General features: G+C 38.0%; 1 protein-coding gene across 2 annotated transcripts in view; it reads left to right on the forward strand.

The window, feature by feature from the left end:
- NCOA2 (nuclear receptor coactivator 2) overlaps positions 1 to 21,104 on the forward strand; it is a 192,010-nt gene that overhangs the window by 117,028 nt on the left and 53,878 nt on the right. For both annotated transcript variants that reach the window (XM_090283589.1, XM_090283590.1), the window contains exons 4-5: positions 11,876 to 11,979; positions 15,776 to 15,953. In XM_090283589.1, the coding sequence (XP_090139715.1) occupies positions 11,876 to 11,979; positions 15,776 to 15,953 (282 nt within the window). The remainder of the gene's footprint in view (positions 1 to 11,875; positions 11,980 to 15,775; positions 15,954 to 21,104) is intronic.

The following is a 21,104-nucleotide window of genomic DNA, read 5'->3' on the forward strand; positions in this document are numbered from 1 at the left end:
CTTGCTCAACATGGTCAGCCCTGACGGTTGCTGTTTGGTACAGCCCGAGTTCATAAGGGCCAGGACCATTTTGAGATTAGTTACTGGGGATGAGCACCCCCACTGTCCTATGTAAAAATATGAGTTTAAATCAAAACTGTTTCAAGCATTTGAATAGAATAAACTTCTGTTTCTGTATGTTATAAAAATGATACTTTGTGTAGTTCTTCCCACAAACATTTTGCTTTGGAGAATATGGATCTTCTGACTGTGAAGCTCTTAGACCTGAGATTGTACACTCTTCTCTTTGTCCTCTTCCCTAAACTGGATTTCTCTGAAATAAGTATATAATTTTTTTTAGGTTTTATGCTTATGTTCTGTGTATTTCTTTAACTGTTAAGTAGTGTCATTCCCATACATAGCTTCTTATTGGTTTAAATTAAAACCTAAAAAGAAATTAAAAAAAAAAAAAAAGCAAGCCCTGGCTGGTGTGGCTCAGTGAATTGAACTTGGGCCTGCAAACCAAAGGGTCACTGATTCACTTCCCAATCAGGGCACATGCCTGGGTGGCAGGCTAGGTCCCCAGTTGGGGGCATGCAAGAGGCAACCACATACATTGATATTTCTCTCCCTCTCTTTTTCCCTCCCTTCCTCTCTCTGTGAAAATAGATAAATAAAATCTTAAAAAATCAGTTCTCCAACCAGGCAGAGCATAAACAAATATACAGATAAGGCCTAACCAAACAACCAAATAATGGTGGTTTCAGGGCCACAAGAAATAGTAAACTTTGCCCATAGAATTGCTCGAAGTGCCAGAAATGGCCTTAAGACTAGACCTACTCTCTTAATAGTCACTTCTTTTTGTTCCTAGACATTCACATAGGGATTACCTAGTTTTTGTTTATGCTTTAGTAACAAACTTGCTGAGTTGATCTAGAAAGATACTCATTTTTAGCTACTAGATATTTTTGCCTATAGGAGATTTGGGTGGCTGCGGATCTAAGAATTTCTGGAGCCTTTCTCTGGAAATCGGCCTCCATGTGCCCCGTGACCCTGGGAGGAGGTGCTGCATGCCTTGGACACACTGCATGTACCTTACAGTCACTTCACTTACCTTCAGTCTCGTGAATTCTAGCATCTTCGACCCCTTGACAGCATGTCCTTCCTTCAGCCCCTTTCTTCCCTGCCCTCTCACTTTCTGCAGTTGGCTGGAGCCATGGCATTACTTAATTTACTCAGAGTTCTCACACTGTTATCAATGCTTTGCTTTCTCTACTAAGATGACATGATTTAGCATAATTTAATATTTCAGATCTCTAAATTGGATGATCCTGTGTTCTATTACTCGCTTTTTGAGTTAGGTACGTTAAATTGGGAACACCTGCTTTTTACAAAGCGTGCATGTGAGGTTCTCCCATGATGGCTCAAGCAAGGGCTACAAGTGAGAGAACTGGATATAGATGGTGGCAGGCCAGACAAAACGGGGACTCTAGCCTCCCTGTGGTATTGTTCGAGTCACAGCATGGGGGAAGGAGAGATGTACCTTCACAGCCAGCTTCAGCAGTCTCTTCAGGAGGCACACGCATCAAATCTGATCTGTAGAGAAACCTCGAAGGAAAACATTCAGATGGAAGAAAACCATGAGGCGAGAAAATCCAGTAGGCCTGACAAGTGGAACGTAAAGTGAATCTGGAAGCAATGTACCTGTCCCTGAAAGGGATGTGGGAGTACAGAGGACTCCTGGACGTGGACGAATAGCCCCACAGGACGAATGAATGCAGGTCCGAGGATGGTTTTCCGTCCTTTGGGATGCATCCCTTGAATATCCATTGTGAAGGTAAAGCGCGGGTTTGAGATTAAAGGCTGTGAGCACTCCAACGGAAGTGGGGACTCGTGGCCAGGTGGGCCCTATTCCTTTTCCTTCTTCCCCATCCCCACCCCTTTTTTCCCTGGGCTTTATTGGACATCTCTAGGATGGTAAGCTTTGTTAGTCACTGGGCGTACAGAGCCGACCCAGTAGGATAAGACTTGGCAGCCTCTCCAAGGATTTCAGCCCTTCCACTGGCTTAATCTCACTTTCTAGAAGGCTATCCTGGCTCAGTTGGTGACCTCAAAGGAGGCTGGGGCTCCTTTGAGCCTGCTGTGCAAGAGAAACAAGAAATGTCATGAAGTAGCTTTTATACTGGGTCCCTAGGCAAATGGGAGGTTTGTAAAACTTCCTTGGCTGGTTGATTTTCTTAAGAACTAAAAATAGCTGGGAAAATCCTGCAGTTGGATAGGAACTCTAATGATGCCCAAACTATTCTTTTTTTATGAAGCAGATTGAAATTTCCTAGATAATAACTTGGATTAATAAAGTTGGTCTGTTTCTGTTTTTATCTCTCAGGTGTACAAACAGCATTGGTGACTTCCCCCCAAATGCTGTCCCTTTTGGCCTGATCACCATGGGAATTATCCTGATGCCCCTGAAATATATAGTCCAATCTTTTTTTTTTTTTTTCTTCATCCCTTTTCTACTTGATACTTTGACTCCAACAGTCAGTCTTAAAATACATCTCCATTGTGCTAAGTATACAGGAAAGGTCTTCAGAGCATGTGCCTCTAAAGAGGCATTTGTGATTTTTAGATCCTGGCCATACTGAATTGCAGCTCCAGCTGTGGAACTGTATATGGCATTAAATGTTGAGCATCAACAATGTGCCAGACAGTGAATAAAAAGACCTCTCTTGTAGCCAAGGAGCCAGCAATGCAGTGAGAGGGATAGTGTGAAAACAGATCAGTCATTTCAAAACACTACGGTGCGTGTACTATTGCGATAGGGATAGACACTGGCCATTGCAGAAACGAGGGAGATGCTGAGCTTAATTGTGATGAGCTTTTGGGACATTGTGGGGTCTTCAAAGGCTGTAGGAGGAAGGGTGTCTGGGCAAATGGAACAGTCGAAGAAAAGGCTTGGGTTGTAAGGTGTTGTTTTGCTCTGCCAATAAACGGAAGACTGATGGGGGAGATAAAAGATTTATATTACTTAAATCAAAGGCTTTTTTTTAAGGACTTTAGAAACAACTTTTTATATCATTTCCAAATTTCAACCTATTTGTCAGAATCTTCAGTAAGTGTTCCACAGTGGAATTTTGTTGGCCTTGCTTATATTAGGTATTTGAAGGAAGTAAAACATTTTTATAGTTTGGTTTTTTGAAAGGCTGCTCTGAAATATTCTGAATTAGTGCTGAATCAGAACTCACCTCACTTCTCATTTCTTTGACACCAGTTGATTTTTATTTTTTATTTTTCTATTTGTACTAGCTTTACCTAATCTCAATCTCACCTTTTAGCCTTCTAACAAATTGTGAGTCCTCCACCTCCTTATTCAGGTCACTCCTAAAGCCTTAACTAGCAGAGTGCAATAAAATAGAATTAATTCTAAATAAGCAGTTTTCCTATTTTATTTTGCCTTCATCTCTCTGTTCCATTGCTGGAAGATTCAAGTAGAGACACACCGTTACCACACGGGGAACGAATGAATGCTGTCATAAGTTTAATGACATATACTTGTTGCCTTTCAGTTGATTAATTTGCAGTACTCTGGATTTAAAGCAGGGCTCCTTCACTGTCTACGTGATTTAGTGTGTATATGATTTTTTTTTTTCCTTCTGTGATCTGTCTTTAAATTTAAGCTCCTATGGCATAGGCATATTTAGATGATGTAAAAGAAAGAGGTTTCAGCTTACTACTTAAAACTATAGTGCCACTATTTTACCTTTCAATACATTCAATATTGAAAAGTAATATGTGAAGTGGGGTACTTACAAACAAAAGCTTTCTCTAGCTACTTATACCAGAGTCTCGTCTGGTTAGTCCGTTTCTCTTGGTAAGTCAGTACAGTATTACATTCATTTTACAAGCAGGGCCTGCACACTTCAAACTTGGGGCATGACTGTTGGTTCAGTTTAAGTGACCGTGCTTCACCATTGATGAAAACGAAACCAAGCATATTGCTCTCTCGGAAGTAGAAAGTGGGGGGCTTTTGCTGGGTGGAGGCAGCCTTGAGATTGGTTCATTTTGCAGTTTCTTCATGCTGAAGGGAAACAAGAAGTTCAATGTCAGAAAGAGAAGGAGACTACTTGGGGCTTAGGTTCCTCCCACTAGTAAAGAAAGTGCAGCTGCGTGTTTTTAATATGCACGGCAGGAGATTTCAGCAGCCTGATGATATATAGTGCATTAATGTTGAAAAGATAAACACATTTGGAGAGCACAGGAAGGGCCTTGTGTTTTTATGTTAGCAGAATGCTTCCTAATGAATAAGAATGTGCTGCTGGCTTCACAGAGCCATATGGCAGCTTTTCTAATTTTAGTTGTGTGCAGATGCATAATTCTCTGGTTTACCTTCTAGAACCTTTGAGATGCTACATAACTTTTCCTGTAGTATTTAAACTATAGTGTTCGGTCAGAAACTGCCTGTCATTGTTTCAATGGCTTCTTTCCTCCACATGGGTCTCACCACTGCCAGGTTTGACAATCCCTTCACCTGAATTCACCCAGCTCCTAAATGCAGAAAAGATGAGAATAGTGAATATAGTCCCACTAGAGTCTTAAAATTTGTTATGGAAGTGATTAGAGTTGAGTTTGACATCAGTCTACTGAAAAACTGATAGATTTCTTGGGGAGTGATTTTACTCATTTCAAAGCAGTGAAATTAATTATAAAACCTGCATAAAGTATCAGACTCCATTTTTGTCAAAGATTCTATACTCAATATACTGCTTCAGTAATAGCAACTCTTACCATATCAGGGACATCTAAACATGGGCAGTGCTGAAGTTTTTCTGTAAATGTGTAAATACCTTATGGATTATCTTTCAGTTGATGTATTTTTAATAATTGATACTTGTTTGAATTATGAATTTTAAAAGGTAAACGAATTTACACAAGTTTTCCACAGCCTCTTGAGATGGCTGTTTTTTTTAAATGAGGAAGGAATTAAATCTCTTCCATAAAGGCTGCATCTCCCTGTCCCTCTAACAGACGGCATTTAGGTTTCAAAGTCGCCAGTGTTGCTGCTGGTGTGAAAAGAGTTGTGTGGCTGTCGTCCCCTGAGCCACTGCTGCCATCATTGTGAGGAGCCTAGACTGTCTGTTCTGGTAATGTTTTGTGGGAAGGACCTTTGCGTGTATGTTTTCTGTTCAGTTGCCTAATAAACAAATAGTTAAGACTAACATTACAAGATTCAATAAGTTACCAAAAATCAATAAATGATGTTTTAGAAGAACATGTAAAGGTCTTTTTTTTAAAATACCACTTAATCATTTTAAAATAGCTAGTTGTACTTCTTTAAATATAACAAATTTTGCTTTCTCATTTGTTGCTGTTCTCACCAGTGAACTTAAATTTTACTTTCAAATGTGGCTGCTGATAATAAAGAGCAATTTCATCCAGCTGCTTCAAAAATACCACTTTTCCTTGTATTTTAAAATCATTTCTATTTCTTGAGATCAAATGCTTCCCTTTTCACGTTTCCTTTTGTTCTGAGAAAAACACAAATAATAATTTCTTACAAAGAAAAGCGTATGGAATATAACGTTAGTGATTTTTCTCCAGTTTGTGGTATGACTCATCTTAACACGGTCCCTGAAGAGATGGGGTTTTGTTCTTTGCTTTGAAACTGGAAATCTAATTAATTGGTATTGGATTTCTGGAGTGCAGGCAAATGTCGGAGGGCGTCGGCTGGGATTGCTCTCCAAGCAGCCACCTGGGGGGGGAAGGAGGGAACACTCCAAGAAAGATTATAGAGGCATCCTGGCCAGTCTCTCTAATCAGGGCTTTGCATTTGTAAAATTGTGCTAGTAAAAAGATCATAGCTATTTTATGATAGTTTTTATCCTTTGGGGAGTAAGGAAGAAAAAGATAGAATTATTATTTTCATTGTTATTCTCTTAGGTCATATTCTTCTAAAAAGAATAATGGTTAAAATGCAGAAGGAAAAATTGGAAGTCAAGGCACAGAGAAGAAATCTTTTTGTAGGCTCTGAAAATTACATTTTATTATCTCTTTCTCCAATGTAAGTGTTCCATCTGTAATAATGAAATTCCCTAAGGTTTTGATCTTAGGAAACTCTGGGGCAATCGTTTTACAGATGAGTTTACTGAAGGATATATTTATAACAGAATATGTTTTTATGGTTAGTGGATGCAAAATATAGAAAAGTAAATATAATTTGTGACTGCTGAGAAAACTGCCTAAATTAAAAATATTAAATAGTGTGTTTTAGTATAGTAATGCTGTACTTACAGAAGTATAAATATATCTAAGGATTCAAGCTTATTTATATCTGGTACATAAAAATAGTAGACTCTACTGAAATGCTCTATCAACGTACTGGTATAAGGGAGGGGGTTTGGGAGACTGGGAGAAAGAGGTGAAGGGTTTAAGAAGTATAAATTGGTAGTTACAAAAATAGTTGCAGCATAGGGAATATAGTCAATAATATTGCGACAACTATGTATGGTACTAGGTGAGTACTGAAAATACCGGGGGAGGAGCACTTTGTAAAGTATGTGATTGTCTAACCAGTATATTGTACACCTGAAACTGATGCAGAATAACATTGAAGGTAAACTTTAATTGCAAAATTTAAATTTAAATTTTAAAAAAGATGTCCTGGTTGGTGTGGCTTAGTTGGTTGGGCATCGTCCTGCAAACCAAAAGGTCACAGGTTCTATTCCCAGTCAGGACACATGCTTGTGTTGCTGGTTCAATCCCCAGTTGGGGCACATTCTAGAGGCAGCTGATCGATGTTTGTCTCTCACATCAATGTTTTTCTCCCTCTCTTTCCTTCCTATCTCCTCGCTTTAGAATCAAGGAAAGAAAAAAAAAATTTTAATACCAGTATATATACCATTAACATAATATATTATTTCAAAGGAGTCCTTTTCTTCCTGCTCTATAATATCTAGGGTCAACTGAACATTGAACAGAGGTAGTAATTACTACATGAAAAAATACCCAAATAACATAAATTCATGGCCATTTTAATTTAGAATTCAATTACATTGATAATACCTTATTTCTGGGTGTTTTCTATCATCTCATTATAGATTTTTTTTTCTTATTGAGAAATGGTCAAAGCCAAAATTTAATGCACAATTGAAAAATAGAGGACAAATTAGATGGAAAATACATATATCCAAATATTTAGTGAGGACAGGAGTGGAAAGCCCTAAGTTCTTTACCCTTTGTCTCTTATTTGCTCACTGTATGAGTAGTGGAAACTTTCCATTCTCTTATTGTATATGAATGGTATTTGTGTAAGTGTTGCAACATTTTTCGAAGTTCTCTTAGAGTCACTCAGATATTTTTTTCAAATCACATGTTCTAATATAATTTTAAATTGCTTTTGTGAAAATTGTTTTCACTTTTTAAAAGTCAGGAATTTCTAGAATTCCAGCTTAGACAAACGTTTTACCAGTCTTCCTTGGCACTGGTTTTCAGAGTCCAGGTTGAGATTTCCTTGGGGCCAGACGTCCGTTCCCACAGTTTCCCTGTCACGCTGTTGATTTTGCCACGTCCTTGCATATCCTGCAGACTCCAATTCAGATACAATGTATGTGAAATATTTTCAGCTATGTCCTACCATTTTTATCTCTTTGAACTTAAAGTTAGTTTCTCATAGTTTAGCCCTAAATTGCTTTCATTCGGTTTGATTATATTGTAATTGTTTTGCCCTCCCAGCTAAATGTAATCTCTCAATTGACAAGGATTATTCATTCCATTTGCTCACCAAGCAAGACACCCTAGACACAGGCAGAGACCACAGACAGGAATACTGAGTGGATCTCGATGCTACTGGTCAATTTCCTTGTGGTGGTCTTCATTCTCTCTGACTCTTTTATAGTTCCACATCATTAATTTATTGAATTATTAGTTCTTTCAGTGTCATGTGCAATATTTTTTTATTTTTTATTAAAATATAATTGTATTACATTTTTATTTATTTATTTTTTAATTAAATTCATTGGGGTAACATTGGTTAATAAGATTACATAGGTTTCAAGTGCATATCTTGTTAGCTGCTGCTTTTCTCCTTTTAAAGATTTATGAGCTGAGTCTGATGTGGTGTGACTCAGTTGATTGGGTATTGTCCCACAAAACAAAAGGTCACTGGTTCAATTCCCAGTCAGGGCACATGCCTGGGTTATGGGTTCACTCCCCAGTCAGGGTGCGTACAAGAGGCAACCAACTGATGTTTCTCTTCCACTCTTTCTCCCTCTCTTCCCCACTCTCTTAAAAGAAAAAAAAAATCAGCTGAATATTGTAAAGAGGGAAAAAAGGATGTTATATTACTATATAATTATTCACGATGATGATTTTATCCAGGCTTTCCAGTAGAACCCAAACACATGTTTTGTCAGATCTAATTTATCTTCTGCTTTAAATTTTAGGCTCTTACTCTGAATTATATCTTGTCTGTAGATTCCTAAAAATAAAAAAAAATACTACACAGGTATGATCCCCGTTCTACATATTTTCTGGTAAAAGTGTAAAATTCCTTGTCTGCACATATTGCTAGAATGTTCAAAATACCCCAGCATGAATGTTAATCAGTATTCAGGAACATGCATGATTACGTTTTATAAGTTTGAGTTTTAAAATTAAGTCCATTCTTTAAAAAAAATAAAACCACCCATTGTGACAGTGGAAGGATAGGAGAACTTGGGATCCTGAGAGAACATGAGATGCCCTGACACTTACCAGATGACTCATTATTGAAGAGTGGTCCTCCTCAGGAAGTCCTTCCTCTGTATTACTGACCCTGCCCAGGTGTTCCATCCCCCTGCACCCTGGGGGCTGGTGGGCCTATAGGGGAAGTCAGTCCCTTTTTCTCTCCACCCCAGATGCCAGTTACTTCTACCTTTCTGGAAATAGGTGCCAGCGGTGGATCTAGTCTACAAGTCAGCCACCAAATAAAGGCTTTTAGAGGACAGTGCTACCACTGTCCCCTCTTCATGAAACTTACCTTCTGGTGGGGATGGTGTGCTATTTCATGGACTGAACTGCTCACTGCAGGAGGTGGGAGAACAGGACTGCTTCCTGGGAAGATGGATCAGAATCTCATACAAAGGCCTCTCTATCTGCAAATTCTGCTGGACCTGCTGGGGAGGTTTTCTCATGTACATCCCGTTCCAATTTGAGAATTGCTGGTGCTGCCGAAAGATGTCACTGATGAGAGCAAGATAACTTCTGTGAGTAGTTAGGCAGAAGAAAGGCTGTGAATCACTCATTCTACTGGATGTTATAGCACATCCTCCTATACACTGACTACCACACACCAGGAAAAAAATATGATAAAACCACATAAATACATAATATCTCTTATATGAGTTTTGAAAGTTAGTATTTGGTATCAGGGATCTTTGGGTCTGAAGCCTGCAGGGCCTTCTGAAATATAGGGCTATGAAATTATAGTAGTTCCCCCTTATCCTCTGGGCATGTGTTCCAAGATCTCCAGGAGATGCCTGAAACCACGGATAGTACCAAACCCCATAATAACCAATGATGAAATAGAACAGTTGTGACAATATACTATAATAAAAGTTACATGAATGTGGCCTCTCTTTCAAAATATCTTATTGTGCTTTATTCCCCTTTCCACTTAAAAGAAATATTTTACAGCTTCTCTTTGACATTTTTGAATTGCCAGCCTAACTACTCTTGTGCTTTAATAAAATCAGCATGACTGAAACACAGGTACCATGATGTTGCAATAGTCAGTCTGATAACCAAGGTGACTACTAAGTGATTAGTGGGCGACAGCGTCTACAGCAGTGGAGACACTGGGCAAAGGGATGATTCAACGGGGGGAGGGGACGGGACACAAAAGCGTGAGATTGCATCACACTACACAGAATGGCAAACACTTTAAAACTTATGAATTGTTTATTTCTGGAATTTTCCATTTCATATTTTCAGACCATGGATGATGGTGCGTAACTAAAATGATGGAAAGTAAAACCACAGATAATAGAGATGAATGTTAAGTGAAGCAGCAGGTGGTGGTGACAGTCCTGTCCCTGGACTGTTGGGTAGGAAAGTGAGCAGAAACTGAACAGAAATCTACAGCATTACCAAGTGAACTGAAAAAAACAATTCATATGCCCCAATATGCATTTATTTGGAGTATATTTAGCAGTTTAAAAGGTTCTAGAAGAATGGGGGTGGGGGTGTCATGATGCAGTGATTCTCTGGAGAGCCTGAGATATTCCGTGCCTCAGTTGAGGCTGAGAAATTGGCCTGAGACTAAGCCTGCAGATAGGACAAGTGTTGGGGGACCTAACAGTCAAGAGCTAGGTCAAGAAAGCAGCAAGAAGAAAACACGAAGTGAGGACTGACAAATCCATACAATATTGAGTTATAAAGGCTACCAGACAAGTCATATCTTTATTTATAGCTGTTCACGATTACTTAGATCTGAGGAGGTGAATCAGGAATGTAGTAGTGTCACTGCAAAAGCAGATACAGTCTGCCTATGATAAGCTCTAGATTTGGAACGCAGGAAGAAAGAGCTAATAACTACAAGTGTGCTAGTAGCAAATTACATTTGTTAACTACTTTAAAGTTTTTAAGATGTGTTTTATGTATCATCCCATTTACTCCGGTTGCAGTTTTATAGAGGGTGGGTATTAGGCCTTCAAAAGTTCAGGTGATTTGCTGTGACTCACACTTCTGGTAAGTGACTGAGCCTCGGTTTAAACTGTGCGGGTCATCTCCTTTCCACTGGTAAAGACACAAACAGAAGTTCTCATCACAGGATCGGCAAGTTTTGGAGCACCTGCATAATTTTCCTAATTTTGTTTTCTAGGTTCTCAGGTATAAATTAAGCTTTACAGGTTTTCAAAGTACTGTGTTAAATCTTTTTTACAAAAAATAAAAGACAGCAAAATTTACCAAGATCATGAAAGCAGGTTGATTCTGAGTACTAAATTGATTTTCGGTTTTCTTTACTTGCATTTAATTACAATGATAACATGCAGTGTAAACAAGGATATAATTTATTCGGGTACAAATTGGTACATGGTTTCTGTGTTGTTTTCTAACAACTTGTTGATATGTATCTGTTATGCTTTAAACTGGCTTTGGTATTCTCAAAACAACTAGTTCATATATATATATTGACAAATATGCATCTATTTCTTCTTCAAGAATTTTCCATGATGGAATATTTTCCTGGGCCAGGTGGGCCTGAAGCTGCCTCACTCATTTTAATCCAGGAACATATATTATGCACTTCTGTACCAGATGAAAGGGCGGCCATTGAAATTCTCTGGGTGCCCGATAGCGTGCCTCTTCTCTCTGCCTTGGTTGTTAAGCACCTTCAACAAGACAGGGACCAAATCTTTCTGGTTACTTTAAATGTGAATGTGACAAGAGGTGGAACAGGACAGGCGTCAAGGTGGTCATTATAGAGTGTCACATGCAAGCAGCCATAGCAGTTTAGATGCCTCTCTGTTCCTTCTTCAAACATGTGCAAATGTATCTGATTCAGAACAGCAGACCCTCTTATCTTCGTAGTTTGGGGAATCTCTTGAGTAGAAACCAATTGTGTCATAGTACATAGCAATTTCATAATCTAGAAAACATGCTTGTCAGGAACTAGCATAAAGCCACTAAACTCAACAGCAGCCTGAGAGGGAGCCAAGCCACAGGTTCCAGAGGTGAAAAGTTAATGTTCTGGATCCTGCTTCCAGCAGTTTCTCCCATTCAGTGGCAGTGGGGATGTTCTCCAACTCTTATAGCCATATCTGATCCCACTAGAAATGTAAAAATCATTACAATAAAAATGTTTTTGTGTCACTCTGTCCTTGAAATAGCACTGCCACTCAATGCACACTTACTTCTGTTGCAGAGAAAGCAGCAGCTGCCAACGTAGATGAAGTGCAGAAGTCAGATGTATCATCCACGGGGCAGGGTGTCATCGACAAGGATGCACTGGGGCCTATGATGCTTGAGGTAGCACACCCTCGTTTGCATTCTGTAGTTTACAGTGTTGTTGATCTTCGTGTTTTACATTCATTTTCAGGTTAATGTAATTTAAGGATAATCCACAGTTAATTTTCATTCAGATTGAAGTGTACTGCTTTCTCTTGGGTTTATTAACATGTATCTCTATCTTCCGGCTCCTGAGTCCCAGCATATATACATTTCAAATGAATGATATAGAATGAAATTGACTAGATTAGAATATAAATTGACAGGGTTTAACTGACAGTTGAGCTTTCATTTTAGAAAGTCATATTCACAAATCCTGTTAAATTCTGATGTATTTTAATTTGAAGTTGCCCCAAATTCTTAGATTTTATATATGTTATACATATGCCTTATATATACAGGTTAAAATTTGAGGGCCAAAAGGAGGCTTATGCTTTTTATTTAGTCAACTTAAAGCTAATTTATCTCATAAAGATGAAAATTGAAGTAATAGGCAAAACTTTTAAAGTAAGCATCATAAATGTATTGGTTGGTCTTCACTGCCTGCCTGTTCTTTATTAACTTGAAGAAGTTTTATGACCATACTGCTGTCTAGAATTTGTCAAGTCCAGCTTTCCTATTTTATTAACTACTACAGTATTAAACACTCAGTACTGTGCTTTACCTATTCCAAAATTAAAATTCAAGATGTAGGCTATGGTAAGAGGAGGAGAAAATGTCAATGAATATATAACAAGAAGCAGAGGAGCCCTGAGACATAAATTATGTCAGTTCTCAGGATAATTTACTCTGCTGATGATATGATGAGATTGAAAAGTACCGCGTGGCCAGAAGCTTTGCGACAGCCACACATATAGAAGAAATTAGGATTTTTTAAAGCAAAGGTAACCAAGAATCACACCCCTTTTTCAATTGGTTCATGGATGATTTTTACTTTTAGAAAACTGAATTCTGTGAATACCTACCATATAACTGGAAGATGGTGGGGAGACACAAAAATACATATATAAGATTGTCTGACATGGTCTTTGTATTTAGAAATGACAAAGTTCATTCCCTGAGGCTGGACCTGCTGCCAAAGGACTCTAAATGACCCCTGTTGGCCCTTGCTTATTTCTCTTGATTCACTGGCTTGAAATCATCCAACTACAATTTTCAGGGAAAAAGCAAAAATACACTTAACCTGATTTTCCAAAGTCAACAAGTCAGTGGAAGGTCAGAGAGTGCTGCTTCCCTCTTGGTTCTTAGAAGCAGATAAGAAAACTCTTAACAAGCTGGACTATTTAGAATTAGATGAATGAAAGAACCTAACTTCTGTGAAAAACATCTTGAATTACAAACAAAATTCATTTGAAAATTATAGTAATTAAATTGTTAAAATTAGGAAATTTTCATATGTCCATATTTATTCTTTATATCGGGGGGGGGGCAGTAAAAGTAGGGTAGAAACTCCTGGGAAGAACTTCTGAGGCTTCTAAAAAGAAAAGCTTAGAGTAACCACAAGTCTGTGACTCAAACCCTTTGAGAGCAAGTTCATTAAATACAGAAATCAGATTGCTAGATATCAGTGGGCCATATCTCATAAAATCAAACCAATATTTTTGCTGTTTCAAAATAGTCTTCTGAGAATTTAGTGCATTGAGCAAGTCCCACTGTAGCTGGACAAAGTTAGTGCTAAATCTTTTAGAGAGGTAATGCTTGACTCTGGTGACTTAATGTTTGAATTTCAATCTTTATTTCTGTTGAATGTAATAATTTAAACAGAGAAAACTTGTTCTCATTGAGCTGTTCTAGGCAGAGATGCACACTCATGCTTACATCATAGCATAGTGGTTGCTAAGCAACAAAACCAAATGTCAGCTTTTTTCATCAGCATATCGTAATGAGCTTTAAAAAAAACACAGTTTTATAAGATGAAACAATTTCATCTTTCAGTTATATTAAGCCACAAATCAGTCTTTTTACCAGGGCACAAAAGCAGTAGGAAGCTACATGCACTTTCAAAAGTGAACTATACGTCATATAATTATGAAAATTCCTGATGAGTATGTATCTAAAACAGAGAGCTTAAAAGGACACTTGGTGCATAGGTAATCAACTGACTTACTTCCTGTCGCCCTTCACAGATACACGTTCATACACACACTCACACAAGGTTTTCAAGAGTTGGTGCAAACCTATTCTGGAAGGCAATTTACATATAGTTTTGCTTTGCCCACCATATGGTTTATACTATTTGTAAAACCTGACAAAATATTTAAGAAAAACTAAAACCAAGTGGTATTGATTTTTTTTTTTTTTTTGAGATGGGAGTTTTTCACTGGTACCTTATAATCAGTTCTAATTTGAGAGAGCTCTTAGTCTTGTGATGAAAATTGAATTAAAGATGAACTGGGCTCAAAGAAAGCTCACAAAATAGGAACCTGTTAAATAATAACAAGGAAAAAACAAAACTAGGGGAAGAAATAAACACTTTATGCTCCATCCATACACGTTATACCAGTATGTGCATGTACTATGCGTATTAAAAACAGTCACAAATACATAGCAAGGAGAAAGTGTGGCATACACTGGGTAGACCATGTGGCCATCTTTCCAGGTATGCCTGATCACTATCAAGCCTTTACTAGTCCTGATCACTCACCTGACAGGGCTGTTGACAGCAAGCACCAAAAAGGGAAAGGAAGAGTAACTAGGAGAAACACACTGAACTCCCAGCCTTTGCATCACTGAGGCAAACATGCTAAGAAAGGGACTGGGGTAAATGCTGCGGTAGAACACTCACTGCGTTCATCGAGAACATGACCCATGGAGGTAGGTGCAGCATCCTTCAATTCTGACTCTGCCACTGACGGGTTGAAAGAGCTTGGACAAATCCCTAGGCAACGTTGAGCCTCACTTTCTTCCCACTCTGTAAATTTCTTCCAGAACTGTAAATAGTAAAATGATGAAATGTGTTTAAGGCATCATAAACATGCTCAATAGCTATCATTAATATCTTTATTTCCTTGAATGATCCTAGATGTGAGGCTATGTACCCATTATAGGAAAATGCTACTGTTGTTTGGGTGATTTAGGAACCTGTATCAGGACAGTCTGGAGAACAAGTACCATAGAAAGGCACAATTAGTTAACTTTCCAGTCCACACTGTTATAAACCAAAACCTCAATTCCCTTCCAAAAACATGGAGTCTCAGGGCAGTGCTGGCCACATCTATGCCTAGGTCCCAATGAAGATTAGTTTGTCACATCAGATTTCTCAGACCCTTTCCCCATATACACCAAACAATAAAGGATTGCTATTTCTTTAAAGGTCGGAGATCATCTGCAATTCTTTTCATTTAAACCCAGGCAACTTTAAAGGTAGTAAAATGGAGGGGGGTGGTGGAATTTTGGCATTTATCCTTAAACTGAAGGAAAAATATCAATGACCCCTTCCACTGCGTTACACAAGAGACTGTATAACAACATTACTTTGTATTGGGTTGATAACATAAAAGTCGTTCTTGTCCCTCTTGAGTACATCAGTCTCATTTTGAAAATACAGATAAACGCCTGTACACTTTTACTTGGCAATAATTATTTCTTGATAAATTAACAGTTAATGTTTGTCATTTAATTCATGACAAGAAACTGATCTGGGCTCTCTCCCACCTACTAAGATGGAGTAATTTCAACAACATAAAATGTGTTAATTGTTTCTGAAAACTAGGAGGGGGTGAGAGAGCTTTTCTATCCATGTGTGAATTATATGTTTCTCTTAAAGGGATGGTTCCCTTCTTAACAATTGCTTATGACTATGTGTCTTTTCTCTTAGGCCCTTGATGGATTCTTCTTTGTAGTGAACCTGGAAGGCAACGTTGTGTTTGTTTCAGAGAATGTGACACAATACCTAAGGTATAACCAAGAGGAGCTGATGAACAAAAGTGTATATAGCATCCTGCATGTTGGGGACCACACTGAATTTGTAAAAAACCTGCTGCCAAAGTCTATAGGTAAAGAATTGTCTGCTGGCTCTCTCCTCACTCCCCCCACCTCCCCAACTGCACATATTGTCTTGGTTAGAGGGGTAACATAGTACTATGTCAGCAGGGGATATAGAGATGCTTGTGTTAATATTAAGCTTAGCAGTAATGGAGAAAAAGACATCTGCAGACATTGATTTTGATTGCTCATTTTGGTTCTATATTTAAAATACATGAAAATAATTCAGATGGGAAGTACTCATGGCAACTGTTTTCATGGGGTTTGTTTTGTTGTTGTTACTTAAGAAGCTGCCAAATTGCCTCCCACTCTATCCAGTGCCAATGACTCTGTTTTGTCCTTTTTCTCCATGACTAAGAAGTAGAAGGTCTTGAGAAGTTTGAGATTCAACTTATTTTAAGTCCAGCTGGTGAAACAAGTATGTACGTGGGCATACACAACATTTTAAAAATAAAATGTTAAGGAGCAAGTGGTGTATAGAGGGCTCAGATGCTCTCAGCCCCAGAGCCCTAAGCGGGCTCTTCCATTTCACAGACTACGGACTCGGCAGGTGACTTCATCAGGTGTTGCCTCCTTAGCCACCCTCCCTGTTCCAGATTCCTGACTTCCTCACTCACGCTGGAGATGCTATCCTACGTGCATTATTAAGAGCCATGTTTTAAAATGGATGATTCACAGCGTGGGCCCACCTTATTTGCTGCTCTGGAGTATGGCTGTTCCCACTTACTAAGTGGTTCTCTTTTAATATTCTCACTTAAACTGATGATGTTAAGAATATTTTCACAGACAAAAAGAAGTGCATATTTTAAGTGAAAATAAGGTCAAGTCCTGAGTTAGCAAGTATTTGTTTTTTTTTCCTTTGAGTCTGTTTATATTAGACAGTCTTATAGCTACCACAGTAAATATGAAAAAGTCCTTTTAGATTCCATTTGGCTGACCTTCCCAGATATGATAACCCTTTATTCAAAGTGACTACAGCAGTAATACTGAACATATGAACACTTGTGTGAGATTCTTCTATTATATTCTCTAGTAAATAAACAAGAAAATGTGATTTCTTATTTCAAGTAACTAGTACTTCCAAATCCTTTCAGTAATTTTATGACTTCCTCAAAGGACCTATGATTTATTAATTCACTATCACGAGTTCTTTGCCTTACTTTATATTGTAGTTCTTTAATACTTTCAAATTACTTATTAACCTGGGTTAATAAGAACTCTCATTTCTTTGATTACTCTGTGTGGTCCTCATTATGTAAATAAGCTTATAAGAGTGATGGTGGTGAAACTCACTTCCCAATAGTCTGCATTAACATGTAAAGTTAGCTCTGGTTCCTTATGTAATTCTAAAATAGTTTCTTGCAGTTAACTTGATATTGCTTTTTTCTGTCTAGCATTTATGTCCATTTTTATTCTTCTACACTGGCACTGCGGTTGGCATTGCATTTGCTGTAACACCTAGCTGTCCCATTGGGTACTTTCTAATTAGTGACTTCTGAGAGTGCATTAGCTTATCTGAGCCTGGCCCAGTTTTGATTCCCTCTTTCATTGCCCTACTGGTCCTCATATTTTTTAGATAAAAAATAAGGAGCAGTAAGGAAGAGAATGCCCAAATGAGAATTAGGCTTGATTCTGATTCCGCTCTTTTTATTTATTTATTTTTAAGTAAATTTTATTGATTATGCTATTACAGTTACCCCAGTTTTTTCCCTTGCTTGCTCCCTTTCCCTCCAGCAGTCCCCCCACTTAGTTCATGTCCATGGATCATGCATCTGAGTTCTTCAGCTCTTCCGTTTCCTTTACTATTCTTAACATCCCCCTGTCTATTTTGTACCCACCAATTATGCTTCCCTTTTTAATCTTCATTTTTTTAAATTGTTGTTCTATTACAGTAGTCCCATTTTTCCCCCATTGTTCTCCATTGCCCCCACCCTCCACTCCCACAGTCAATCCCCACACTGTTGTCCATGTCCATGGGTCATGTATACTAGTTTCTTTATTTTTTTAAGTGTATTTTATTGATTATGTTATAACAGTTCCATTTTTCCCCTTTGCTCCCCTCTGCCCAGTACCCCCCTTCCATCCAGCAATCCCACCCCCCTTAGTCATGTCCATGGGTCGTGCATAGTGCATATAAGTTCTTTGTCTTCACCCTTCCCTATATTGTTCTTAACTTCCCCTGTCTATTTTGTACCAACCAATTATGCTTCTTAGTCCCTGCACCATTTCCCCATTTCTCCCCCTCCCTCCTCCCAGCTGATAACCATCCAAATGGTCCCCATACCTCTGATTCTGTTCCTATTCTGGTTTGCTTTATTGGGTTTTGTTTTTATTTTTTGGATTCAGTTGTTGATAGTTGTGAGTTTGTTGTCATTTTAGCGTTCATAGTTTTGATCTTTTTCTTAAGTAAGTCCCTTTGACATTTCATATAATAAAGGCTTAGTGATGATGAACTCCTTTAGCTTTACCTTGTCTGGAAAGCACTTTATCTGCTCTTCCATTCTAAATTATAGCTTTGCTAGATAGAGTAATCTTGATTTTTAGGTCCTTGCTTTTCATGACTGAATACTTTTTGCCAGTCCTTTCTTTCTTTCTTTTTTTTTTTTTTTTATGGACAGTAATCAAATGGCAAATCAATAAGGCATACTTTAGAGAGAGCTAACTGCTACTGAGTAAAAACAAATCTATATATTGTTTGGGAAAATCATTACTAGATATGTGTACACTGAAAAATTTTTTTATATAATATGATTAGGAAAAACTTCACTGATTAATTGCTTTTTAGGCATAACTAAATGTAAAGAAGAAATAAATCTATTCAGCTATCTGGACAAATAATATTCCAAACGGGGGAAGAAAAAAATAGGAAATACAGAAGCTCTGCATTTAGAACTGCATGATGAAGAGACTTTATTGAACTCCCAAGTTTCACATAGTTGTATTAATGTTGAATGTCCCATATTCCCAGAGGACATTAAAGCAACAGTGTGCTATGGGAAATAAATAGGAAGGGGATTTGATACCATTTACCAGTTTCCACATTATAAATATGCCAAAATGATAATTTTAAGCTATTGGTATGATGTCACTAAACATGGAGGTGGGAAGAGGTTTAACCAATTAGCTCTTGAGAACAAGTGCTTCATGTTCCAGTATCTACAGTAAACTTCCATAAATGCAGTGGACAATATGTAACAGTTCTGTGTACAAAATTAAGCAGTATTGACATTTTAATAAATAAAACTGTGTGATAGTGATATAATTTAATTAATGACAAACAACTAAGTGTGGAACTGTATCAATAGGACAAATGCACTGGTCAAGGTGCGTCTTTAGTCTTGTCCCTTTTGTATTGTAGTAACTGACTTGAAAAGATATTATAAGTCTGAAGTCATAACCTGCACTGAATGACATCACTTCACTTTACTGGTCACAATATGACATAGATCAACTTTAACAAGTAAGTTGTATAGCAAAATGTGGCTGGAGATGCTAACATTAATTCAACTGATAAACAGATGGAAGTTACTGTGACAAGTAATGGTGATTTTTCAAGGCTCAATCACTCGCGTTGCTTGAACTCATCAAGTGTGTTCAGCCATAAAGAAAAAGAAAAATATGAGAAAATAATGAAAATGCTTTATCACAGAACAAAATCTTTAGAGCATTTCACCCCAAAGGAGCAGAATATACATATTTTTTAAGTGCACATGGAATGTGTTCTAGGACAGACCACATGTTAGGGCACAAAACAAGTCTCAATAAATTTAAGAAAATTGAAATCATATCAACAATCTTCTCTGACCACAATGCTATGAAACTAGAAATTAACCACAAGAATAACACTGAAAACATGCAAAAGCAAGGATGCTAAATGACATGTTATTGAAAATTAATGGGACAACAATGAGATCAAGGGAGAAATCAAAATATACCTTGAAACAAATGAAAATGAAAACAAAACAACCCAAAATCTGTAGGACATTGGAAAAGCAATCCTAAGAGAAAATTCATAGCATTACAGGCCTATCTCAAGAAAGAAGAAAAGCTCAAATAAACAATCTAACTTCACACTTAAAGGAACTTGAAGAAGAACAACAAAGCCCAAAGTGAGTAGAAGGAAGAAAGGAAGTGATAAAGATTAGAGTGTAAAGAACCTCTGGGCTGTTCCGATCACAGGCCATTTAGTTATGGGCCCAATTGCCTGCTGCCAGAATTACAACTCTCAGTACTAGAGTTTAGTGAAAACAAAAAGAACTGTTTAACAGTTAAACAGATTTAGATTATTTGCAGATTTCTGCTGTTGAGTCTACTGTTCTTTAAAATACCCAAAAACACATAGTTCTGCCTCCCCATACCAAACCAGGCCAGCCTTGGAAAAGTTGAAAACACCATTTTCCTACTTCCTAGGCACAGTTCAGCTTTACTAATAGCTGCCAATCACTCAAATCTGATTGGGGAGGTACTTTCTGCACCAGGGTGCCCTCCTGCTTTTAATGAAGAACTGTGTGGATTCTCAGCCTCCTTGTAAACTGCCTTCTTCCTGCAAACCACATGGATCTCTTCTTCTCAAAACCACATGACAAGAGCCTCTTAAAGCGGTCTGGAGAGCCCTCTTAAAACCGCATGAAAAACATAGCTTCTTTAATCTGTATGGAGAAGGCCCCTTCACCAAGCCACATTTGGGGGGGGGCGTGAGAGAGAAAGCGAGCGAGAGAGAGAGCGAGTGAGAGTGAGAGCGAGTGATACAGCCAGAGAGAGAGAGAGAGAGAGAGCCAGAGAAAGTGCGAGACCCAGCGAGAGAGCCCTGCCAGTCCTTTCTTGCCTGCAAAGTTCTTTTGAGAAATCAGCTGATAGTCTTATGGAAACTTTTTTGTAGGTAACTCTCTTCTTTTCTCTTGCTGCTTTTAAGAGTCTCTCTTTACCTTTAAACTTTGGCATTTTAATTATGATGTTTCTTGGTTGGTCCTCTTTGGGTCCAACTTGTTTGGGACTCTCTGCTTCCTGGACTTGTATATCTATTTCCTTCACCAAATGAGGGAAATTTTCTTTCATTATTTTCTCAAATAAGTTTTCAGTTTTTTGTTCTTCCTCTTCTCTTTCCAACACCCCCGTGATTCAGATGTTGGCACATTTGGAGATGTCTCAGAGTCTTCTTATTC

Source organism: Furipterus horrens, unplaced genomic scaffold (genome assembly GCF_987537825.1).
Source record: "Furipterus horrens unplaced genomic scaffold, mFurHor1.1.pri manual_scaffold_7, whole genome shotgun sequence".
Lineage (NCBI taxonomy): Eukaryota > Metazoa > Chordata > Mammalia > Chiroptera > Furipteridae > Furipterus > Furipterus horrens.